The sequence below is a fragment of the Mauremys reevesii genome, linkage group 3, assembly GCF_016161935.1.
Source record: "Mauremys reevesii isolate NIE-2019 linkage group 3, ASM1616193v1, whole genome shotgun sequence".
Classification (NCBI taxonomy): Eukaryota; Metazoa; Chordata; order Testudines; family Geoemydidae; genus Mauremys; species Mauremys reevesii.
In genome coordinates, this window is record NC_052625.1 from 141436698 (window position 1) to 141463466 (window position 26769).

The 26769-nt window shown below is 44.4% G+C and overlaps 1 protein-coding gene across 4 annotated transcripts in view; it reads left to right on the plus strand.

Annotated features, from left to right (window-relative positions):
- The window catches only part of MDN1 (midasin AAA ATPase 1), a 175688-nt gene that overhangs the window by 9718 nt on the left and 139201 nt on the right, over nucleotides 1-26769 (plus strand). For all 4 annotated transcript variants that reach the window (XM_039529043.1, XM_039529044.1, XM_039529046.1 and 1 more), the window contains exons 2-8: nucleotides 9314-9540; nucleotides 11884-12108; nucleotides 15315-15422; nucleotides 15521-15713; nucleotides 17633-17845; nucleotides 21598-21729; nucleotides 24512-24615. In XM_039529043.1, the coding sequence (XP_039384977.1) occupies nucleotides 9314-9540; nucleotides 11884-12108; nucleotides 15315-15422; nucleotides 15521-15713; nucleotides 17633-17845; nucleotides 21598-21729; nucleotides 24512-24615 (1202 nt within the window). The remainder of the gene's footprint in view (nucleotides 1-9313; nucleotides 9541-11883; nucleotides 12109-15314; nucleotides 15423-15520; nucleotides 15714-17632; nucleotides 17846-21597; nucleotides 21730-24511; nucleotides 24616-26769) is intronic.

Genomic DNA, 26769 nt, shown 5'->3' on the forward strand with positions numbered 1-26769 from the left:
CCTCATCTTCACCGTCCGCAAACATCGCCGAGGAACTAGCCGTCGACACTATCCCATCGTCGGAGTCCACGGTCACTGGTGGGGCAGTTGTGGTAGACCCACCGAGAATGGCATGCAGTGCCTCGTAGAAGCGGCATGTCTGGGGCTGGGCTCCGGAGCGTCCGTTTGCCGCTTTGGTCTTCTGGTAGCCTTGTCTCAGGTCCTTGATTTTCACGTGGCACTGCATTGCATCCCGGCTGTATCCTCTGTCTCTCATGGCTTTGGAGACCTTCTCATAGGTCTTTGGATTCCGTTTTTTGGAGCGCAGCTCCGAAAGCACAGACTCCTCGCCCCACACACCGATCAGATCCAAGACTTCCCGGTCAGTCCATGCTGGGGCCCTCTTTCTATTCAGAGGTTGCATGGACTCCTCTGCTGGAGAGCTCTGCATCGTTGCCGGTGCTGCTGAGCTCGCCCCGATGTCCAACCAGGAAATGAGATTCAAACTGGCCAGACAGGAAAAGGGGCTTTTCCTGTGTGGCTGGTCAGAACATCCAAGCTCGGACTGCTGTCCAGAGCGTCAATGGAGTGGTGCACTGTGGGATAGCTCCCGGAGCTACTAAGGTCGATTTCCGTCCACACCTAGCCTAATTAGACATAGCCATGTCGAATTTGGTGCTACTCCCCTCGTCAGGGAGGAGTACAGAATTCGAACTAAAGAGCCCTCTAGGTCGAACTAATTAGCTTCCTGGTGTGGACGGGTGCACGGTTAAGTCGAATTAACACTGCTAAATTTGATATAAACTCCTAGTGTAGACCAGGTCTTAGAGAAAGTAGTTTTGGCTCCTTGTGGCAGTGTGGTTTTTGTGGCTACAGTTCAGAAATGTGAAGGTTAAACTACAAGTAGGAGGGTAACACAACATCCTTCTTTCTTTCTCCAAGTCTTTCATCACTCTGTGAACTGAGCAACTTGAATTGAAAATTGAGTCTTTGGGCAGTTTTTCTGTTTAGTTATGGCTTAAGCAGCAAGTAGGAGAACATTTGAGAGAGTCTTAAGGGGGACACTAGATTCTGGTTCTCAAATTGGTTGATTCTTTTGGATTACTTTTAAGTTTATGCCAGCTTGTTATCTTGCATTATGACTTTCACTTCTCAGATGTATGTGAATTGAGGGATCTTTTAGTAAAATAATAATTTGCAGCTCTCAATCATTTTACCAAGGAGTTATTGTTGTTACTCCCTTCACAGATAAGGAAACTGAAGAACAGAGAGGTGAACTGACTCCCAGCAAGCCAAAGCGGAGCAAGAATAGACCCAATGCTTCCGGAGACCCAGTCCAGTGCCCTAACAACTGGGGCAAACTGCCTCCTTAAAATGTTAAGCTTTAAAACAAACAAAAAGATTTAGCTACCAGATATGCAATCACATAACATGTAGCAAAGGTTTATGCTCAGTGCTGAGCTCTTTCTTCTTCTCTGGCTCTGAAGAGCTGTGGCTTCTGTGAGCAATTCTATTAATAAAGAAGCTGCTCCTGCAGAGGAGAAAAAAACCTCCATCCCTGAGATGGGTGGTTTACAACAGTCTCTTTAAACACTAGCAATCTGAAGATATTTGGTCTTTACTGGGCTTTAACAAGCCTTGTGTTTACACATACCATTCAGGGTATTGCCTGGTTGTAGTTGTGTATATTGTTTTATCTCACTCTTTTTGCACATTTCTTGGTAGTATTTAGCTTTTTCCTGTGTACCATGCAAGAGGGAGCTGTGTATGTGAGACAGGGCTGGTTCTGTCTGATTTTGCAGATGGCTGTAGCAACTACCTGTAAAGCCACCAAAACTTTAGTCACAAAAAAATTAATGATCCTTTTTTTAAAAGGATCAAATATGGTGAGCTACCATGACATGCATGTACTAACCTTCAGTACAGAAATAAAAATAACTTGCTAGATATATGTTCAGAATTGGGAGAGAAATATCTCTAACAATTTATTATATGTATTATCATAACATCAGATTGTCTTGTGATTGCTGCTCTCTAGTGTTATGAACCTACTCTGCCGATGCTTTCCAAATCAAACTCTACATTGGAAATAAACTTCTGACACTTAACTTGCCCACCATTCATCTTAATGCCCTTCACCTCAGGACAATATGGGATCTGTACACAAACAGTGAGCAGTGTACATGTTCTCTTTTCATGTGGGACAACACAAACCTGCAGTTGAATCTCCAGGTCAAATGAAAGTCTAGCATTCAGATTAAATGACACAACTTCACACTGCACAAAACATTTAGAACAAGGAAATAGTGTTTTACATAAAACTGCTAGAAGTGCAATTTGGCTGTCAATCCTTCCTCATATGAAGGCAACTGAAGATTATTTTCATCTGCCCTTGGTGCAGTTATGCTTCTTCATCCCCTGACCCTCTCCTTTCCAGTAGATTTGTGATTAGTTTAAATTAGGCACAAGCCTTTGCAACTAGAAAACAGCAGTTGTTGCATTTTGTATCTAGCCCACAGGAGTGACCATGTTATCTATTATCCTTGATATTAGTTTAGGTGGGACTGTTATCCTCCCCAGTCTTTGTCCTCATATTAAATAGTTTATTGCCTATCAGGAAGTTGCCTGTTCCAAGGCAGTGGAATGTACTCTTTGTTCTTTATAAGTTTGTCTTGATTAGGAAATATGGTTGAGTCTAGGCCAGGCTTAGGGTATGGCTACACTTGCAGCTGTACAACGCTGGGAGTTAAACCTGTCTTCGTACAGCTGAGTAGGGAAAGCGCTGCAGTCTGTCCACACTGACAGCTACCAGCGCACTGTCGTGGCCACATTTGCAGCATCTGCAGCAGCATTGGGAGCAGTGCATTATGGGCAGCTATCCCAGCATTCAAGTGGCTGCAACGTGCTTTTCAAAAGGGTGGGTGGAGTGTGATAGGGAGCGTGGGGGAGAGAGAGTGAGTGGATTTTTGGAGCCGACACTGTGTCAGCAGCTGCCTTGCAAGTTCCGACCCCTTCCCCCACCCTTCTCTCACTCACTGAAAGCAAACAACAGCTGTTTGTTTTTTTCCTCACAGACCAGATAAGCAGCTGCTCTGAAATGGACCCCCCCCCCCCGCCCACCACACTGCTTCTCTCCTCAAGCCCCCTCCCTCCCCCTCTCTTCAAGCAAACACTAGCTGTGGGCGTTCCAAAGGGAACCCCCCTGCCTCTGCTCATTCACAGCACACAGTAGCTGAGTTTTTTTTTTTTGATAAGCAGCTCCGGGAGCCTGGAGTTCACAACAAAACAAAGAGCGGCATCACAACAAAACAAAGAGTGGGACCTTCACTTAAAAGGATTATGGGAAGCTTCCGGAGGTCAGTTACAGCATACTAAGATTATTCCCTGTTTACACTGGCGCTGCAGCAGCAGCGCTATACTCTTTATTCCTCTTGTGGAGGTGGAGTACAAGCAGCGCTGTAGCCACAGAGATATACAGCGCTGTATGTGCCTTGCCAGTGTGGCCGGGGAGTGAGTTACAGCGCTATAAAGCCACTAACAGTGCTGTAACTCTCAAGTGTAGCCAAGGCCTTAGGCTATGTCTGCATTACCGACCTTACAGCTGTACCGCTGCAGCTGCACCGTTGTAAGGTCTCCTGGGTAGCTGCTGTACGAGTGACGGTAGCTATGTTGTCAGGAAAGCATCTCCCGCCGACATAGCGCTGTCCACACTGACACTTTTGTTGGTGAAACTTATGTTGGTCTGGAGGGTATTTTTTTCACACCCCTGACTGACAAAAGTGCTAGTGGAGACAAAGCCTTAGTTGACACATGCTAGCTAAGTCTGACCTGAACTCTACCTCTTCCATATATATGCAGGTTAACACCTCAGCTTATTTAATCTGTTTTGAGCTTAGAATGTGACTAGCTAAAGATGTTACCCTATATCAGGGGTAGGCAACCTATAGCACGTGTGCCGAAGGCGGCACGCGAGCTGATTTTTCAATGGCGCTCACACTGTCCAGGTCCTGGCTACCGGTCTGGGGGGCTCTGCATTTTAATTTAATTTTAAATGAAGCTTCTTAAACATTTTAAAAACCCTATTGGGGGGAGGGATAGCTCAGTGGTTTGAGCATTGGCCTGCTAAACCCAGGGTTGTGAGTTCAGTCCTTGAGGGGGACACTTAGGGATCTGGGGCAAAAAAAAAATCAGTACTTGGTCCTGCTAGTAAAGGCAGGGGGCTGGACTTGATGACCCTTCAGGGTCCCTTCCAGTTCTAGGAGCTAGGTATATCTCTATTCTTTCTTTCTTTCTTATTTACTTTACATACAACAATAGTTTAGTTATATATTATAGAGTTATAGAAAGAGACCTTCTAAAAACGTTAAAATGTGTGACTGGCCCATGAAACCTTAAATCAGAGTGAATAAATGAAGACTCGGCACACCACTTCTAAAAGGTTGCCGAACCCTGCTCTATATCTACATTAGGAAAAAGGTCAATTTCAGGTCCAGCTTAGTGTAGGTTGGCTAACTTAACTTAAACTCAGCCTCTTCCTACTGTAACCCTAAGGGTAAGTCTAGACTATAGTTTGTGCTTCCATTTTAACTCGAGTTAAATGATCATCAGTTAATTTAAAAATAGTATATTTTTAAATGCTAACCTAGACACTCCACAGATGTTTGTTTCAGAACACAAATGTTTAAACCAAACCAGATGCATTTTTGGAGTGTCTAGGTTAGCATTTAAATGATCAATTAACAGGACCAAAACCTATTGTCTAAATATGACCTATGTTTGATTGTATCTCAGATGGTGAGACCATAATTTCTATATGTGGACCTTTCTGAAATGCCTTTGACTTTAGTAACTAGGTTCTCTACATGTGATATATCACACAGTGGCTCTGTATAAAATGGAGAGGCCAGTCTCCATCCTGCTAGAAGCCTGTGCCTATTCTGGACCATGGTGCCTTTTTTTTTTTTTTTTTTTTTTAAAAACCTCTCCCCGCCCGCGCGCTTTGTTTCTATAATGAATGTATTGAAGAGATGAACTTGCTAGCGTGATCTGAGCAGAGAAGGACTCTTCCTGCTCTCCTTTGGGGAGGTGTTTCAGAGCTCTTGGGTCAGTTATCAAAAAGGCCCTTCCCACCACTCTGGTCTGGAGGCCTGGTATCCCAGTAACAAGTCAGTCCAATTGCTAGCAGTGAGGCCTGGGACCCTCCTGCTCTGACCTCTTCTGCCCCCTCAAAACTTGACCAGTCCCAGGCACTTTGATCCTTGTGCTTAATACTTATATCTTCCCAGTGACTCGGTTTAAGCCAGTATCCTCTGAACAGTGCAGTCGGTAAACATGCTGTCTGTGCTGGATGGAAAAGAGACAGAGGGCCGTGTGTCATTCACCTGTTGCTGGCCTTTGTAGTCTGTCACCTTGATTTGAACCTTAATGCTAAATTGTAGCTCATAGACTCATAGACTTTAAGGTCAGAAGGGACCATTATGATCATCTAGTCTGACCTCCTGCACAACGCAGGCCACAGAACAAACCCCTAACCTATGTCTGAGCCATTGAAGTCCTCAACTCGTGGTTTAAAAAGACTTCAAGGTGCAGAGAATCCTCCAGCAAGTGACCCATGCCCCACGCTGCAGTGGAAGGCGAAAAACCTCCAGGGCCTCTGCCAACCTGCCCTGGAGGAAAATTCCTTCCCGACCCCAAATATGGTGATGAGTTAAACCCTGAACATGTGGGCAAGACTCACCAGCCAGACACCCAGGAAAGAATTCGCTGTAGTAACTCAGATCCCACCTCATCTAACATCCCATCACAGGTCATTGGGCATATTTACCACTAGTAGTCAAAGATGAATTAATTACCAAAATTAGGCTACCCCATCATACCATCCCCTCCATAAACTGTTCTGTTCAGTGTCACCTTCACGTTTATGTATATGTGTGTATGTTGGATTTCCTAGGGGAAGTATGGAGTTATCCTTTATGATTCTGATTTAAAACAGCCTTTCAAACTGTTGGGAAAGATTTACCAGTTAAGGTACAAAACCTTCTTTCTACCAATTACCATGTTTATGAAAAATGATTTCACTTGCCCGTTCACAGGAGAAGTAATATTTTTGACATGGAAGTATAACTTTCTAAAGCCGCCTTTTAGTAAAAATCCCCTCTTATAAGTAGCATCATGTGTGAAACTATTAATACCTCCATATGCCCCAAGATCATACTTAAGTTATCTTTTTATAGAACAAGAACATTCCCAGGGTCAGTGTGAGCTATGAGAAGCAGTTTTCTATGTCCTATAGGAGTATGCATTGATTAAAACATTGCTTGTTCTCGTGAAATTGCTTACACTACAGATACTGATGTACAATAGCTGGGTATCTAGAGACTATTTTACTGTGTGGATGATATTCTGTTTCTCTTATGTTTAAGCATCTGTATATCTGGCATTTAAAGAGCATAAGAACATCCATACTGGGTCAGACCAGTGGTCCATCTTGCCCAGTATCCTGTCTCAGATAGTGGCCAGTGCCATATGCAGTTCTGGCATTTGGTGGTTTAGGGACACAAACATGAGGTTGCTTCTCCGATCATCTTGGCAAATATCAAATGGTGGACCTATCCTCCAGGAATGTATCTAATTCTTTTTTGAACCCAGTTATAATTTTGACCTTCAGGACATCCCTTGGCAATGAGCTCCACAAGTTGACTACATTGAGTGAAGAAGTACTTGCTTATGTTTGTTTTTAAACCTGCTGCCTATTTCATCAGGTGACCCCTATTTCTTTTGTTATGTGAAAGGGTAAATAACACTTCCCTATTCACTTTCTGCATACCATTCATGATTTTGTAGACCTCTAACATATCCCCTCTTAGTCATCTCTTTTCTAAGATGAACTGTCCCAATCTTTTAAATCTCTACTTGCATGGAATCTGTTGTATACCCCTAATCATTTTTGTTTATCTTTTCTGTACCTTTTCCAATTCTACTATATCTTTTTTTTTTTAAATGGGGCCATCAGAATTGCATGCAGTATTCAGTGTGTGGGTGTACCATGGATATATGTAAAGGCATTATGATATTTTCTGTCTTCTTATCAGTCTCTTTCCTGTTAGCTTTTATGACTGCAGCTGCCCATTAAGCAGATGTTTTCAGAGAACTACCCAGAATGACTCCAAGATCTCTTTGTTGAGTGGTAACAGCTAGTTTAGACCCTGTGGTTCTGTATGTATAGTTGGGATTATGCTTTCCAATATGAATTGCTTTGCACTTATCGACAATGAATTTCATCTGTCATTTTGTCATTGATTTTTATCCACTCTGCTAAAAAGTATGGATCTCACCAATATCCTCTGCAGTAGAGACCAATGCAAAAAATTAATTTAGCTTCTCTGCAATGGCCTTGTCTTTCTTGAGTATGCCTTAGCACCTTAGTCGTCCGCTGGCCCTATTGACTGGCAGACTTCCTGCTTCTGATGTAATTGCATTTTTGCTGTTTTTGTGTTTTTAGTTGCTCTTCAATTCTCTCTTAGCCTGCCTTATATTTTTACATTTAACGTGGAGGTCCTAGATTTTACTGTTAGCTGGCAGCCTAAATTTTACTTTGTTGCCTGCAGAACCAAAGGATTGTCTAAGAAACAAAATAAGCACCCCGTTAGCTGTCTTATTGGAATAGCTAAGGATTGAGTAGTCAGAGTTTATGCTCCTTTCTATTTTCCTTCTTAGGATTTGACTTCCAATTTTTAAAGGATGACTTTTTGCCTCTGTCTTTTTTTACTCTGTTGTTTAACCGTGGTGGCTTTTTTTTTTAAGTCCTCTTACTACTTTTTTTAGGGGTGTGTGTGCGTGTGTGTGTGTGAGATATACATTTAGTTTGATCCTCTATTATGGTGTTTTTAAATAGTCTCCATGCAGTTTTCAGGCATTTCACCCTTATAACTGTTCCTTCTAATTTCCATTTAGCTAGCTAATAGAATAGTTTTGCTACTCAAAATCGGACACTTGTTTTAAATTCTGTAATGAACAGACTCTTCCATGTCAATGATGAACAAAAATCAATCGGTTCAACCCACCTGCAAAATAAAAATAGTTAGCTGGTAGCAGAGAAAAGTGTGTTGTCTCTAGGTTTATTCTGTTGTGAGAGCTGAGAGGAAGTGAGGGAAACTCAATGTTTGGTTTCACAAAAACAAAACTAATGGTATATGAGGAGCTGGTCAAGACAAATTGTGTTGTTTGGAGTGAGCGGTAAGAGTGGTGTATGAATGTATTTGTACTGCTTTATGTTTGGCTACGCAGAGGCACAAAGAACCTTGAACAAGAAGGGAGATAAGTTTCCACAAGAATTGTTTTATGACTGGAAGATATAGCAGTAGGCAGCAGAACAAAGACTGGAGAAAAGGCTAGTTGTTTATTTACATAAAGTGAATGGGAATGAACTGGTGTTGAGAGTGAATCTGAGTCTTATTCTCTTTTGCAGCATTTGTGATGCGTTGTCTTGTATAAATGGTTCCTTGGACTTGGACATGAAAGTTGAAAATATTTTTCAAAACTGCAAATAAAAAATTCCTTTTCTCAGAAGTGTTGTGTACCTTAAACACTATCAGAAATGTGGAAATAATGATGTTTATAGCATGACTGATTCAAGGTTTGGTGTCTTAAAAAGAAATAATAAACAGGCATGTAACCTGAGGTTGTAGTGGTGTTTATTTATAATTGCTATAAATGCTTTTCAGGCTGCGTAGTGGAATAGGCTCCTTATTGATTTCCAGTGACATTGTTGTGACTGCAGAGGGTGCCCTGAAGTACAAGTATTTATGTATATATAGCTTATCAGTGGCGGAGCCCAGGTTCTGGCATGGGGTTTGGGGGGGGGTAAACAACACACGTTTGGCTATTGGTGGGCAGCCCTGCACTCACACAGGAGTGGTGGCTCCTGCCCCACAGGGCTGGGTCTGGTTCCCCACTCTCAATGTTGCAAGTTGGCACATAGGGTCTTAGAGCCATTTAGTTTTGTCCCTGGCTTTCCGTTCCGTTATGATGCTCTTCAGCTCAGTGTGAAAATTTGTCTTTATACCTCATTTTGCCAGTTGATTGAAAAGGCACCACACACACCTCTAAAGACTGCAGTGGGGAGTACGGGAAGTTGCCCTCCTATCCTTCCCCACCTCCTATTACCTCCACCATTGCTGCTTATCTGTTGTGCTGCCTGATTTCTGTTTAAAATTCCTGGTTGAGTCTCAAACTGACTGGTGACATAGGTAGCTGAAATGTGATTTGGAATGATAACTCATTTTTTATGTGATCGTGACCGTTAATTGTCCTTTTCCTCTTTTTTCTCCTCCAGATCTGGACTCGGCAGGATCGCCAGTGTATTCTCAATGCCTTAGCACAGTTATTAGTGGATAAAGAATGTACTGTACTGATTGGTCGTCAGTTTCGACCAATCCTACTGGATTTACTGGAAAGAAATGCAGAAGCCATTAATGCTGGTGGTCAAATCAACCATGATCTGCATGAAAGGCTTTGTGTAGCAATGAGCAAGCTCATTGGTGACCACCCTGATGTGCTTCCGTAAGTGATGTGATGTCTGCTTGTGTGATGTTGGAGCTTGAATTGAATTTGAATTTCTTGAATTGAAACTCTGACTGAGAAAACCCAAGGTTTTACATTAAAGGAAATGTTTAAATGAATGTCTGGCAATGTCTAACACAGGGGTCAGCAACCTACGGCATGTGTGCCAAACATGGCACGCAAGCCAATTTTGAGTGGCATGCAGCTGCCTGACGTGGTCCCGGCCCTCAGCCCCCCCACTCTCCCCTGTGGGGGCAGGAGGCAGAAGCCTGGTCTTGTGGCAGCCAAGCTTCTCCCCTCCCCCGCTTCTTCCCCCAGCGTGGTGCTTTCCTGCCCCTCCCCCTCTCCTTCCCTGCGCCAATCAGCTGATGGCCCGGGGAGGGGGAGGGGGGAAGAGCGGCAGAGCGTACACAGCTCCGTAGAGGACGCAGAGAGAGGTATGGACGGAGCCTTGGGGAAGGGGGTGGAACAGGGCACATCCCTTCCAGCCCCCTGCCTTGAGCCGCTCAGGGCATGGGGCTGGGAGCACCCCTACGAGCCGAGCACCCCAGCCCTCTGCCCTGACCCCCACACACATACCCAGCCTTCTGCCCTGCACCCCCCATACCCTCCAGCCCTCTGCCCTGACCCTTGAACCCACACACATACCCAGCCTTCTGCCGTGCACCCCCCACAGCCCCATCCCTCTGCCCTGACCCCATACACACTCAGCCTTCTGCCGTGCACCCCCCACAGCCCCATCCCTCTGCCCTGACCCCCCCACACCCAGCCTTCTGCCCTACATTCCCCACACACCCCAGCCCTCTGCCTTGATCCCTGAACACCCCCAAACACCCCAGCCTTCTGCCCTGAACCCCTCCCCCCCAACTCTCTGCCCTGACCCTTGAAGCCCCCCAGGTCTGGGGTCCCGGCTGCAGGCCCTGCTCAGCCCGCTGCCGGCCTAGGTGAACAGAACCCCAGAATGCGTAAGATCAGCATTTTAATTTAATTTTAAATGATGCTTCTTAAACATTTTGAAAACCTTGTTTACTTTACATACAACAATAGTTTAGTTATATAATATAGATTTATAGAAAGAGACCTTCTAAAAACATTAAAATGTATGACCGGCACGCGAAACCTTAAATTAGAGTGAATAAATGAAGACTCAGCACACCACTTCTGAAAGGTTGCCGACCCCTGGTCCAACATGATACGCATCTTTTCCAATGATTGAAAAGAAATAGAAAAATGTCTGGTGTGGATGGTAGGGAGTTATGTGAAAATTATTCATTGGCTAATATTTTCAAAACGATGTATCTAAAATTAGGCTCCTAAATCCAAATTTAGACTGAAATAAAAGTGGTCAATACTGGTTCAGCAAATTGGGATTAACCCTCTCTTGACCAGAGCTTAACACTGGTTAGTGGGACTGGTGCTGACCACTGTTTGTCCTTGTAATCTGAATAATCAGCACTAGTCAGTTAAACTGACTACTGACAAATTACTGCTAACATGGTTGTTTGCAGTGTGATGGTGGTAGTAGTAGTGTTGTTCCCAGGATACAGTAGAATCTCAGAGTTATGAACACTTTGGGAATGTAGGTGGGTGAGGTAATATCTTTTATTGAACTAACTTCTGTTGGTGAGAAAAAACAAACTTTTGAGCTACAAGAATTCTTCTTCAGCTCTAGGAAAGAGAGTCAGGGCTGGTCTACACTGGAAACTTACACCAGCTTAGCTACATCTCTCAGGTGTGTGAAAAATCCACCCCCCCTGAGAGATGTAGCTATGTTGACCCAATCCCTGTGCAGACAGTGATAGGTGGATGGAAGAATTCTTCCTTTAACCTAGGTACTGTGTCATGGGGAGGTGGATTAACTACAGCGATGGGAGAATCCCTCCTGTTGCTGTAGTAAGTGTCTACACTGAAGTGCGACAGCAGCACAGCTGTGTCTATGTAGCATTTTAAGTGTAGATACAGGCTTCAGTGTCATAGATAAATACAAGGTGCAATATGTTAATTACTTATGCTAAGCAGTCTGTTCCACCTGGTATTTAGCTGTAATGCTCAGAGTACCTTTCCCAGACCTGAAGAAGAGCTCTGTGTAGTTTGAAAATTTGTTTCACCAACAGAAGTTGGTTCAATAAAGGATATTACATCATCCACCTTGCTCAGATAAAATGGTGCTATTTCCAATTGTAGACAAGGCTTCAATTTACCGGTACATTTGGTTTGCATTGTACCAACAATTACTGTTTCAGGACTTTTGTGGATTAGAATTCTTTTGTAGATTGTTTTCTGTGCTATTACTTGGATATACACATTTGCCTAGTTTAATGTCTCCGCTTATCTCTCTCTAAGGTTTGCTCTGAGGTATTTTAAGGATACTTCACCAGTGTTCCAAAGACTCTTCCTGGAAAGTTCTGATACAAACACAGTCCGATATGGGCGCAGACGGATGAAGTTACGAGATCTCATGGAGGCTGCTTACCTATTCCTCCAACAAGAGCAGTCTGTATTCCGGGAGTTGTGGGACTGGAGTGTGTGTGTTCCGCTGCTAAGGAGTCATGATACTTTGGTCCGCTGGTAAGTTTAAATCCAAAAATCTTTTCCATTCAAGGGCAAGTGTTCTGAATTTCTCCTAGCAGCCTTCACTTTTAAGGGGAAAGATGAGAGTAATCTTCAGCAATACCAGACAAAGAATGTGCCACTGCTGGAGGAATTCTGCACCACTGTGCAATGCAGAATTTGCCCAGAAATCCATGTTTCCCCTGCAGAATTGGGACTGCTGGTGGTCACTAGGGGCCACTGGACTCTGCAGAGCCCAGCTCACAGTGAGCAGAACACCCAGCGTGGGTGGAGTTGAAGGCTCTGCACATTCTGACTGCCCAGCTTGGTCCTCATTCTCCTAGGAACAGGAGAGGTCCTGGGAGACCCAGCTCTAGCCAACGGTGAGGAAGGGCAGGGTCGCACCACACTACGTCCCCCAGTGGGACAGAAAAGAAGCTAGGGGGAGTAAAGGCACTGGGGGTGGAGGTTTGTGGGCTGGGGAGTGCGCTGTAGTTGGGCTCTGAGGAAAAGAGGGTGCGAGTGTGTGGGTTGGGGGTGTGTCCAAGGGGCTGGGCTCTGGGGAGAGGAGGGTACAAGTGTCTGGGCTGGGGGGTGCCATGCAGCTGAGCACTGGGTGGAGGGGAATGCAGGTGTCTTGGTTCTGGGGGCCCCACACACCCCTCCACTACCACCGAACTGGAACTGGTTGTCGTAGGGCCGTGGTAGTCAATAGGTGGACCATGGGCTAAATCCAGACCACCAGACGCTTTTGAATAGACCCCAAAATGTGTTTATTTGCTTATTATCATGATTGTTATTATTTTTGTATTTATTTTCTCTGGTGTCTGGAACTTGACTAGACCTTGACCAAGAAATTTGGACCTTGACAAAAAATAGACTACCCCGTCCTAGGGCTTTCTTTCACTCTCTTCTCCTGGGGGAACCTTTTTTTGTGTGTGTGTTGTCTGTATTGTTGACATATTTGTTGATGTGTATTTTTAAATAAATTACCAAAATATTTCAAACTGGAGTGATTATACAGTGATTATACTGTGTTATTTTGACAACTAAAATATGCAGAATTTTTAAAAATTGCAGAATTTTTAAGTTTTTTGGCCCAGAATTCCCCTAGGAGTAATGTGTTAAACTGGAGTTCAGATTTCATACATGTCTACCAATGTCTCTTAAGAAAAAAGTCTTAAGTTTCAGTTAAAATAAAAACCGTTAACTTTTAAAAACATTAACGTTTCTACTGAAAAATGGAGGAAAAAGCCCCACCCACCTACCTAAGTTTGTAAATTATGATAAAGCACACAAAGGACAGCTCCTCTAAGCCTGGTGCATCACCGAGAATAGAAAGTGGTGGGTCATGAACCAAGCTTAGAGAGCTGTCCTTTCTGTGTGTGTACTCCTGCCTCAGTTCCTTTTCCTTCTGATGGCACTGCTGTTCAATAGCCCAGAGCCACCGCTTCTTCCAGCAAGTGCTTGTAGATCAGGGGTCTCAAATTCAAATCACCACGAGGGCCACATGAGGACTAGTACATTGGCCCGAGAGCCGCATCACTGACACCTTTTCATATAAAGATACAAAAGCCCCTGCCCCGCCCGCACTCCACCCCTTCCACGAGGCCCTGCCCCTGCTCCACCTCGTCCCACCCCTTCCCCGCCCCCATTCCAACCCCTTTCCCAAAATCTCCACCCGAACTCCACCCCCCGCCCCTATTCCAACCCCTTCCCCAAATCCCAGCCCCTGCCCCCTTCTTCTCCACCTATTCTCTTGAGCGCATGGCTCCTCGCCCCTCGCTCCTGGAAAGTGGCGCCTGAAGGTGGGCAGAGGAGCAGGAACGTGGTGCGCTGGGGGGGAGGGGAGGTGGCAGGTGAGGGGAGCTTGGCAGGCCGCAGCAAATAATGCCACAGGCTGCATGTGGCCCGCGGACTGCGTGTTTGAGAACTCTGTTGTAGATCATCTTGTTCTGGCTTGAATTTCCGAGCTGTGCCTGCACATGTTCCTCACACCAGAGCCCAAGGAAGTCAGTGAGCTCTCTTTGGGACCAGGAATATACACAAAACATTCATAGCACCTTTTGATAAGATCCAAAATGATCTGAAAGGTTGGGAGCTTGCTTACTATGGTGGTAGTTCACAGATCAGTTTCAATAGCTCTTCATCATGACTTCTGGTCAAAGTGACCCCTGGATAATGGAATGAAGAAGGGTTAACTGTCCCAATTTTAAAAAAATACACTATTACACTAAATTCACTTGACAGTAAGGCATGAGATAAGGTTATCATTTTAGAATTATGGTTGATTTCCCGGAGCAGGTTTACATGGCTTTTTACAGTAATTTTGGAAGGGAGAAACTATCTGATTTTAAATTGAGTGCTGAGCCACTCTTCCTCTGGGGGCTTTCCTCTTTCAGCCTCACTGAACATTGATGGTGGTCAGAAAATGAGAACTGACTAAACCTGATGAAAAATGTATTTGCCTGTAAGATTTTATACTTAATGCTTTTTAAGTTACATATTCATTATTTGAAGAGGCAGCTGTATCTAGTACTGAAGTCAAAAGATTTGAAGTGGTTTTAGGATTCTGTTAGCACTGAGCCTTGAGCTAATGTCTTGATTTCTTGATACTATGGCCAATCTAGCTGCTGAATTAGATGAAAGACAGATCTTATAGAAAGCCACATCCTCCATTTAAGGTGAAGATATCCAAGAGATGTTTCTGTTTAAAAAGTGCACCTAATTATTGTGTCTGCTGTAATATACCCTACTTATAGAAAGGTTTGTTACACTGTGAGGCACATTGTTTCAATATGCCATTACTTGAGTCAGTTTTCTCTAGAGGAATATTTCAGATTATTATACTGTAAATAAAGACACTTAAAGAACATTCAGTGAAGTGAGGCAATAAAATATGAAACAGGATACAGTAAATGGTACTACATATTTGCCCTGGGTAGCAAACTTTCATAGCTTATGATACAAAATTCATTGTCTCTATCAGTTATATGCCAAAAGGTGAGTCTTTTTTCTACTACGAGTCAGACAACACATTCTTGATCTATAGCCGAACTGTAGTTGGGGAGGCCAATTCTTTCTCTCTGCCAACTCCTCTGTGGGAAAAAGATGTACAAGATTCTTCTTCTATAATTTTGTGTCTTTATTTATGAATCAGAATTACAAAAATAAGGTTTCAAAAGATTCTTCAGAAACCATTTTGTTCAAAATGTTCTTTGCAGGTACACTTCAAATTGCCTTGCTTTGGTTACATGCATGAATGACGAGCACAAATTATCTTTCCTTAAGAAGATCTTCAATCCAGATGAATTAATACGTTTCAGACTAAAGTAAGATTAATTTTTACATTGAATTCATAGCATGATTAAGTATATTTGGTGTAAATGACATCCAACTGCAATAATGAATGTGGGTACTAATTTGACAGGCTACTGGAAGAATCACAGATGCGGAATGTAGAGAGAGCCCTTGTTTTGGCCAATCCAGATACATCTCTTTGGCAGAGAGAGAAAGGGCTGCAGTACACACAAGGAGACATTGTATCGGGTGACCTCTCTGCAAATGTAATAGCAGTATGTGGAGTTGTGCTACCCAGGCAACAACTTGTGCCCAAAGAACAGGTAGGTACATCCTTCATAGATTATTAGGACCTCAGGAGATCATTTAGTTCAACCCCCTGCTCAAAGCAGGACCAATCCCCAAATCGCCCCCTCAAGGATTGAGCTCACAACCCTAGGTTTAGCAGGCCAATGCTGAAACCACTGAGCTATCCCTGCCTCCCTCTTTGATTGTGGCCTAATTATTAAAATGTGAATGTTAAGAATTGACCTACCTTTGTTAATTTCTTAAGTGAAGTTGAATGTATGTAGTACTTGTGGCAAATTTTATTTCAAGCTGTGCCATGCACTAAGTCACTATGAAGTGGAATGTTGGTACTTCAGAGGAGCTGTGTACTGGAATGAAGTAGTTTAGAGGTTAACATGGTGATTGTTCGATTTTTATGTATCAGTTCTTGTAAGCTGGCTCTGAGAGAATGTTGAGCAGCTGCTTTTCCAACTCTACATAGTATCTCCTTTCCAGATCCAGAGGCTTTCTCAAGAACATGGAGTCATGGCCTAGCCAACAAGGGGGTCCAAAACAGTCATTTTTACCTTCACAGAAATGATTTTTATACCATCTGAGTTTATATCGTCTCTTTGCCAGCAGTTGCTCCCCAAAATAACACACATTTTTAAACATTTATTTTTTTAAATAAATTAAAACTTACTCTATGGAGGCTGCCACTTTCCTGCTAATAGGCAGGAAAAGAAAACAAATTGGAAAATATTTCTACACTTAAATTGATAGGAAAAGCATGTCCATGTTCTGCAGAAAGAGTCTGCCTCTAACCTGTTCTCCCTATTCCCACCCTCTGTACTTCCTGTAGCTTCAGCCAGTACTCTAGACCACTCCCCAGACCACCTTTCTTGCTTTCGCTCTAACCTGAGTTCAACTCCTGACTGTTCAGCTTTAGCACAAGTTGTTTAATCTAAAAGCACTGTTCTGGAGAAGTGTGTGGAGAGCATCAGTTTTTCAGCACTTCTCAAGCAGTGTGGGAATCAAGGAGACAGGATTTTCAACTTCTGAATTTCCTGGACTCTGTCTAGTAATAAAATTACAAGCAAAATAAAATTGTATTGACCGTCTATCAATTTTTGTAAGTAATTGAAACTTGTTTAAAATAGGAGTTCAAAATACAACGTTCTTCATATTTTCAATGAAGGATAAGTTCGATTTTCTGTTCTAACTCCTCTCTCCTTGCTTGCCAGGAAAATGGCAACTTCTGTGGAATAAACTGTAGAAAAGTTAAGAATGAGTTGATGATTCATTTTATACCCTGATTGGAAAATATAACTTCCCTTTAAAAAGTCTAAATGTACTAAAATAATCTGAGTAAAAGATGGTGTATAATATTTTGTATATTTTTTTAATGGTCATACATCAGTGAGTTTAGTGGCTTCACGATGTTGTCTATGCAAATACGAATAGATTCAGCACTTTAATCTCAAGAGTAAGGTTATCAGTAAACAACTGCTGTTGGATTATGGCAAGGCTTTGTCCTGTAATAGGGAGCTGCTCAAATGACTTCATTTGCTATGTACATCAAATTATTTTTTTTTTTAATAGGTAAGTCCGATATACATTGGTGGAACATTAAAGTAATCACTCTACCATTATTGCATCTGTAGTCTGGCTGGTTTTTGAGAGCAAATTAGCTCATGCATACACTTTTATAAATTGTATATTTTTATTGTAGGTTTTTGATGGGATGAATCTGTATTTTAATACTAACCATTAAATATTGTTTGTTCAATCTGCATTCTCAATGACCCATTATATCATTTGGGATAAGCTCCTAGTTAGAGCTATATAGCCGGCATTTTCTAGTATTCAGACTAATTTCTATGAATGCCACATTGGAGCATTCCAGTAATATTGTACACAACTCATCTATGAATAAACACTTCAGTACGGTAACTCAAGTTCTCTACCCTAACAGGAAAGTACCGTTAACCATTTTGTGCTGGTTGAATCTACCTGCATGAATCTGCAAAACCTTGCGATGGCAGTAGCTTTCCAGAATCCTGTATTATTAGAGGGACCAATAGGATGTGGCAAAACTTCTTTAATTGAGTATTTAGCAGTCATTACAGGAAGAATGAAGCCCCCTCATATTCTGAAAGTTCAACTTGGAGATCAGACAGACAGTAAGGTAATGGAAAAATATTCCTGCTATTTGGGAAAGGGTAAACTCATTTATGCTCGACACTCAAAACCCCATCCTTATACATGGACTTACATTACTTAAGTTTTGAAATGTGAAGTGTTGATCTACAGCAAGTCCAAATTCTTAATGGAAATTGAAGAATTTGAAAATGAGAAACTTCAAGATACGGGCTTAGTAAGCTTTAAATTCTTCACAAAAACTGCATCACATCAATTCTTTTTTTTTTTTTTAAGTTACTACATTTTTTAGGACTTGTGTACATGAAAGAGCTGCTCTGATTAATTAAAGGGGTGATTTTAAAATGATTTAGTAGGGGGTCGGCAACCTATGGCACACATGCCAAAGACGCAAGGCACGCGAGCCGATTTTTAATGGCATGCTGCTGCCTGCCAGGACTCCTGCCCAGCCCGGCCCGGCCCGTTCTTCTCCGCCGTCCGCCCCCACCACCGGCCCCTCCCACAGGGGTGGGGGCAAGGGGCAGGGGGCAGAAGCTTGGTCCTGCCGGCTCCCCTGCCTCTTCCCGTAGTGTGCTGGGTTCTTGCCCCTCCTCCTCCTCTCTGTCCGTCCCTCCCTGCTGGCCGATCAGCTGATGGCCATTGCGAGGACAGGGGTCGGGGAGGAGTGGAGTCAGCGTGCTCACTGCTCCCGGCGGAGGCAGAGAAGAAGCAGGGGCAGGGCTTTGGGGAAGGGGACAGGGGGTAGAATAGGGGCATATTTCCTCCAGCTCCCTGCTGTGAGCACCCCACGACCACAGCCCTCTGCCCTGTCCCCCCCCACACACACCCAGCCCTCTGCCCTGAGCCCTGCAGCCCCACAGACCCAACCCTCTGCTTGACTCCTTCTCCCCCACACGACCTCAGCCCTGACTCTGGCACCCCCACACATACCTAGGCCCCCCACATCCCATGCCCTGACACCTGAACCCCCTTCACATGCCCCCAGCCCTCTGCCCTGACTCTTGTACCCCCCACATACCCAGCCCCCCACATCCCATGCATCCCCCACATCCTGACTTTTGCACCCCCCACATACCCATCCCCACCCTGAGCACCAAATGGGAGCTCCTGCGCCCCCCCCCCCCGCCCACATTCCCACCTGCACCCCTTGCACCAAATGGGAGCTACCTAGGTAAGCGCTCCACACCCAAACCTCCTGCCCCAACCCTGTGCCCTCTCCCTCATTCTAGCTCCTGGCCAGACCCTACACCCCAACCCCCAGCCTGCTTCTTCACCCCCAGCCCTGTGCTCAGTGCACTCCCACCCTCAGCTCAGTGCAGAGAGAGAGGAAGAGAATGGTCCAGAACCAGGGAGAAGGTAGGTACCAACTGTATGTGGGCAGGGCTGGGACCCCAGACCGACCAGCGGGCTGAGCGGGGCCGGCAGCCGGGATCCCGGCTGGCAGGAGCCAGTGGATGGAACCCCTGAGTGGCAGTAGGTCTGGGGTCCCGGCTGCCAGCCCCGCACAACCCATTGCTGTTGAGCTTAGTTGTAAGATCACAATCTCAGGAAAGTGTGATGGGATTGGAAATAAGTAGCAAAGTATAAAGGTTAAACAAAAATTAAATATATAACTGAACTATCCAAGAAATGCTTAGAAGAGGAGTGTATCTGTATGGCACAGAATTTCTAGTGTGTCTCTTGAAAGAGCTTTTTATTTTAAAATGCATCTTATTTTTGCTTTATATATTTGACTGTATTCCAGTTTAATTGTTTCTCCTATATAGTTTGGTATCCTCTTTGTTGTGGGTTTTTTACACAGGGATAGGGAGATAGAAAACATTTTTAGAAGTAGGAAAATATAGATGTGAAACTACAGTCTATTGGGTTATCTAGGGACAGGTGGAATACCTGCATCTATTTTATCATTTTTTAAAATGGGCTGCATTTCAAGTTGGTAATCTCCCTTTTAAGGATAAAACTTGTGTTTAATAAAGGTACGGAAGACTCTAGCTATGAGTGGATGCATTAGCTGTTGTAAATTATTTCTAAAACTTCATTTTTTTCCTATTTTATAAGTACCTTGAATAGTAACTCCATGTTTCATCTTGATGTAAAAGGCACAAAGAGTTGTGATGTGTTATGTTAGCTGGATGTCAGATCAAGCCCTGGGAAGTAATTGATTTAATAAAAATTGTGTATATACTCTTGACATTTCCAATGTTAACTGCTTTTCCTAAGAAGGCTGGGTCTAGCTGTAGATCAGTGTTTCTCAAACTTGGGATGCCGCTTGTGTAGGGAAAGCCCTTGGCGGGCCAAGCTGGTTTGTTTACCTGCCCTGTCCACAGGTCTGGCCGATCGTGGCTCTCACTGGCTGCGGTTCACTGCTCCGGGCCAATGGGAGCTGCTGGAAGCGGCGCGGGCCGAGGGGCATACTGGCTGCTGCTTCCAGCAGCTCCCATTGGCCTGCAGTGGCGAACCGCGGCCAGTGGGAGCTGCGATCGGCCGGACCTGCGGACAGGGCAGGTAAACAAACCAGCCCGGCCTTCCAGGGGCTTTCCCTACACAAGCGGCGACCCCAGTTTGAGAAACACTGCTGTAGATCACTTTGGATTGTAGCTGATATCTGTTAAGAGAACAATAGGAGTGTTTCAAGAATGCTGTTGCTTACATTTTTCTTTGAACGCTAAAATTTAGTGTAATACTGAAAAAAACTAGCTGAGGATGTTGCTGATATTTACAGTACAGACCCATTTACACTCGAATTCGCTTAACGCGCGATAGCGCCATGCCTCCCAGTGCTACCTATTTAACACACGAGACTTGTTAACACACGGTGCAGGAACTTGCTATGTAGAGCTACAGATTTGTTCACTAACTCACTGACATAGAAATCGACAGGAAGCGTGGAGCGGAAATGTGTTGTACGTCTTTGCTGCTCCTTCTCCTTCCCTCCCCTGGTCGGTAATGTTAAAGAATCCTCAAAGCGCTGCCGTGGCAAAGGACCATCCTTAAAGTGCTTAACGTTCCCCCTCCCCCCCGTCGGTGGCCCTGCCGGTAGGGACCCTAAAAGGGCAGGAACATTAAAGCGCTGCTGCAGCAAAGGACCCTGCAGCACTTTAAGGTCCCTGCCCCTTTTGTTCCCCCCCCCCCTCTCCCCCGCTGCCCCAGGGCAGTGTCCAGAGCCCTGGGCCCTTTAAATTGCCACGGGAACCCCGGGCAGGGTGGACCAGGCGGCCTGGAAGGGCTGGCTGGGGGATGCTGACCCCCTAGCCCCGCCCCTTCTGCCTGAGGTCCCGCCCCATACCTGTAAGTGTCCTGAGTTACTTTCACCCCGTGTAGTAGTAGTAATGTTTTTATTAGATTACACATTTGAATTTATATTCTTGCAAAGTGCCATTAACAGATAGGCCTGCAGTATTTGGGATGCTGTGTAATCCTAGATAATTATACGTGTGTGTGTATATATAGATATCTTAAAGATACTTCATCATGGCCCTCTTAACCCGCGGTCCGTTAACACACGGTCGTGATGGCTTGACTCTCAACACCTGCGCGTAAACAGGTCTGTAGTGTATAGAGCTGTGCAAATCCACGGATCCAGACCATTTTTGTGGATCAGCTGCACGTACAAATTGGTATCTGCGCAGCGCTCTAGAGACATTGCATCCACACACTGCTCTAGGCAAGCTATGTATATGACTTGCATACTGGTGTCAGATATATTATGTAAGGTATTTATCTGAATTTATCAAGACATAATAAGCCAGTTTTTATTTATTGCTAACTTTTTTTTTGCAGACATTACTGGGTATGTATCGTTGTACAGATGTGCCAGGGGAGTTTGTATGGCAGCCTGGAACCTTGACACAAGCTGTCACCAAAGGGCACTGGATTCTGCTGGAGGATATTGACTATGCTCCTCTGGATGTGGTATACAATTTACCTTCTCCTATAGGCAACATTGTAAAATAAGTGGGTGATGGTTTGAGGCAAACTGTTAGTTGGTTTTGAAGGCTAATGCCCAATCAGCGGTAGTGTGTTGACACCTTGGATCTGATGAGTTGTGGAGGGGGCAGGGAGGAGGGGAGGGGAAGAAAATGATCATTAATTAGGTAACTGAATTAACCAATTGGTACATTCATTCTTTTTCACCCACCTGTCCTTGCCCCAGCTGAGACAGTATAAAAGATTATATCATATTATGCTCTGGAACAAGTACTGTGACATGTATCTTAATTGATTCCTAATAGTCAGTTATAGAACTAGTATTCATTAGAGAGATCTTTTCCTTATGTCAGTGACTGGAATTTTACGCTGCCTATTGTACTGACATTCTGCAAAAATTCAAATTATTACTTGTATCCAGTCATTTTTTCATAGCTCTATAAAGCATCCTTTATGGGACTAACTCTGCTGCCAGTTTTAGTTTTATTGGGATGCAGACTTTCAAACCATAGGGACCCTATAACAAAGCCAATATGTAGCCTCTTTATGAATTTAGGTCTTAAGCAATTTTATGGGGCTACTTGAAATATTCTGAAGTGTCTTATTTTAAAAGGTAAACTACAGGTTAATGTAGCCTGGATTTTTTATGTTATCTGTACCTTTACTTTATAATCCCATGCTTTCCTAGAAACACCTTCTCTGTATTTAAGTATTTTACCACTCAAGTGTACACAGAGGATTGTACACGTCCTCACTTCTGTAGGCTGAGCTTATTATATGCATCAGACTCCTTGCATCCTGCCATCCTCTCTCCCCCACCAACGAGCTCCTTGTATGGCAACTTCCTCGCACCCCCAGCCCTTCCTCCAATCTTTTATTTCTTGTCTCTTTATTTAGGATGTAAGTCATTCAGGATGTCAACATTTTATACTCTGTTGGGCTGATGGGCAGCGCTGGAATGTGGGGATATTGTTATGATGGAAGGTGTTGATGGCTGCCATAAACAGGGTCTTTGATTTAGAGCAGAGGTGGGCAAACTACGTCCTGCGGGACTGTCTTGCCCAGCCCCTGAGCTTCTGGCCAGGGAGGATAGCCCTTGGCCCCTCCCCTGTTGTCCCCTCTTCCTCGCAGCCTCACCTCACCATGCCGCCAGCACTCTGGTCTGCAGCTCCTGCCGGGTAGTGTGGCGGTGTGGCTGGCTCTGGCGGGGCTGTGAGCTCCTGCTGCTCTGAGTGGCATGGTAAGGGAGTGAGGGAGTTGGATAAGGGGTAGGGGGACCTGGGTGGCAGTCAGGGGACAGGGAGCAGGGGGGCGGTTGGATGGGGTGGAGGTTCTGGGGGGGAAGGTCAGGGTGTTACCCGGGGTTCTTTCAACCCAAAGCTCTTGGTAACTTTTACTCTGTGTGAGGTGGTGTCAGGAAATAAATCAGGGGAGACACGGCTGTCCGACCGATAGATGGCTGGCACAAACAGGACAACACAAGAGTGCTTTCACTTAAAGCTAAATTCTACTTAGTCTCAAGCACTTACACACGTCCACAACAAGTTAGTAAAACATCCCCAACCCTTGATAATTACCAAAGCTGAGTGTGGCTCTCGAGCGATGCAGCGGCAGGCTTCCGGTGGTCAAATCTTCCGTCTGCCGGTGGGGACTGCAAGATGTATCCAGAAGGAAAGTCCAAAAAGAGTCCCAAATGAATCCAACTACCTCAAACTTTTCCCCCTATTTATACATTAGTAATAGAATGACATGTCCCTTAAAGAAAACTTGTTAAGTAAGCAATTTCAATGGTCAACAAGAGGTTCCTTCTGATTATTGATTAACCAGGTGTGGGTTTTTCCAGCGTTTCCAGCATTGAGGCTCCAATAGACATTCCTGGGGCACATACATGCATTTTAAAAGAGCAGGATCAGCAACTTCAACACAACTCTTACCAGGAAGGACACGGGGTCAAGCTGCCCTTTCTGTGGCACCCCAAACCCCCCTCCCATCCTGCCTTGGTCAAGCTGAGACTGCTGAATAGGCTACTTTTAACAATAAGCCATAGTGGTTTTAGGCACTTCACTGTTTGCCAAAATCTCCCCGTACAAGGGGCGGGGGTCCTGTGAGGGACGCTCAGGGGACAAGGAGCTGGGGGGGTTTGATGAGTCTGTTCTGAGGGGCCGGATAGGGGGCAGGCTGTTTGGGGTGGCACAGCCTTCCCTATCTGGCCCTCCATACAGTTTTGCAACCCGATGTGGCCCTCGGGCCAGAAAATTTGCCCACCCCTGATTTAGAGAGACACTTTGTTGGCCAATTGAAAAGACAAGGCTTCAAACATGCAAGGGTGAAACTACCTTTTAATCCATTGGGCTATCAAAAGGCAAGATTTCTGATTTGTGTAATGCAGTGTAAAAATTGGGATACCACAGTGGTCAGGGTGAAGAAAGATGAAAAGGAATATGCTGATGGTCATTTTTCTATCCGTTCTGTATTAAAATGTGAATGCCAGCAGAAAGAGCGTAGTAATGTACTCTCACTATGGAAGTTGCTGCTGAGTGATGTTAACTGGGACTGTTTAATCCTTGTCAGTGTCACTTAGAAACAAGTACAGTTGGATAAAGTACCTATGAGAGGAACTGCTGTTCCTGGCTGACTGGCATATTAAGGTAGCTCAGTGTAAGTGGGCGTGTGACTCATGAAACAAATGCAGTCTGGGTGGTTGAGCTTCTCCCAAAAGCAGGAGTATTGCTTTTTTTCCAAGGTAGGAGTTCTTTCTCTTTTTCAGATCTCTGTCCTGATTCCTCTTCTGGAAAATGGAGAATTACTGATTCCCGGTCGTGGAGACTGTTTAAAAGTGGCTCCTGGATTCCAGTTCTTTGCAACCAGAAGGTAGGCATGTAAGGTAAAATGAACATGAGCATTAATTGGCTGCTTTTAAGCTGAAGGCAACAAGAATAAGGAATTCAGACTGACATTAAGTTCAGACAGCTAGAATGCGATACATAGACTGTATTAATAAAACATGTAAAAGGAATGCATTAAATATCAAACAGCCTTACAGTAGGACTGGATCTAGACTTGTAGCATCTTATGCAACTGTTACTTCAGCAAGATTGAAGGCTTTGTAGGTTAAAAATAAGAAAGTCAACAAATACTCAGATTGGATGGTCCTTCATTTTCCTTTATGGAGAGTGTTTTTGACTCAGAATGATAATATGCTCTGATTTTCATGTTAAAACTAATATGTAAAATATTTGAGTCTCACATTTTTGTAGTGCTTATGAAAGTTGGAAGTATACTGAAGTATATATAGTGCACCATTTAAAGGGATATTTTTGAGCAACATTTTTGCAACACTTTTCAAATCTTAAACAACTTTTTCCTGCTGCTTATGTTTTTGCTCCTTTGAGAAAACATTTTCTTCCTGTTGATCATTATTCAGGCTACAATTTAGTCATGGGTATTTTTAGTAAAAGCCATACGGGTCACAGGCAATAAAGAAAAATTCACGGCCCCTGATCTATCCATGACTTATAATATAAATATCCCTGATTAAATCTTGGGGGCTCTGGCTGCTCTGTGATTGCTGCTCGGGCAGTCCCTGGGGCTAGCTGTCCCCGGGGCTGCTCCAGCAGCAGCTGATGTGACTGTCCCCAGGGCCACCAGAGCAGCTGGCCTCTGAGCCCGCTTCTTGGGCATCCCTGGGATCAGCCACACTGGCCACTGCAGAAGTCATGTAGCCCTAGTCATTGTTTGTTATTTGGGAGCTTAACCTGTTGTGCATGTATCTTGATATAGTAGAATTCTTAGCTCTGTTGACGCCACTCTGGTGCTGTACACCTCTTTGGCAGAGCTGTGTCAGTGTTATTGGGACAGTCTCTAAATAGTCATGAGTAGGTTTGGTTTTCTTTAAATTGAAGGAGTGAATTTAAAAAAACAAGGATAGAATTTCAAGATGTGTAAGTAAAAGGCTGATAATCAGTTGCATGCACAGGACTGCTGCCATGGGGGGCATGGCATGAGCTTTGAGGGTGTGGGAGGGAGTAGCTGTGTGCAGAGTGGCTTAATGTGCAACAGTAGGCTTTGCTGGTGTGACCTCCAGCTGCTGAGGGGAGCCAGTAGATGGTGAGTTCAGAGAAAACTCTGTCAGGGAATTGAGTCGGGTGAGAAGATCCATGGACAGCTCCTTGGTCATCCTTACACTGCTGCAAAGGAAAGGGGGAAAACAGGGCAGAAACGAGGGTTGTCTGGCAAGGAAGAAGGAACAAAACAGGTGGAGGTAAAGATGGGGAGCAGTGAAAACTGGAGTAACAAGGGCGGAGATAGTGACAAGAAAAGTGAGATCAAGGTGGGGTGAGAAACAACTGGCAACAGCAATACAGTGGCAAACAAGGGTAGTGTCCTTTCCTGTATATGTGAAATGTGATCTCTACAACAGGAAATACCCTTCCTCATCTGCTGAAACTCTCACTAATGCTATGTCTAAAGGAGTGCTATGGATATTGAGATATGGAGCCATGGGGAAGAGCAGTGTGCTCCTGGGCACTGTCCTGTCCAGACCTGACAGACTTTGCAGCTCAGTTATAATTTCCCCTGGTCCGCCTCTGTAGCTGCCTTAAGCCTAGCCGTGAAAGCATGGATCCTGCAGGAGCAATGGGAGTCAGCACAGAACTCAGAGTTAGGACAGATGCAGCAACTATTTGTGTGGAGTTGAGAACTGGAGAGAATCTGGGAAGTGAGGAGACATAACTCCCCTCCTCATTCCAAGCCCCTCCCCTAGATAGGGCAACAAACTTGGTAAGGGAAATCTCCAGAATAGTTTGCTGCTGCTCTGGCTCTCTCCCTTCTGCATGTTTCTCTGTGGGAATAGGCAGTTTGGGACAAGAGGAGAAATATACACCAATAAGGGGTGGGTAATATGGAAAAGAGACAGGATGACATGCAGCTTCTGCTATGGACCCTGGGAGCCCTGTGCGTTCAGATTAGCCCAAGACAATTGTGCTAAACGTACTAGTTCTTTGAGACATTGGAATAGTCCTATGG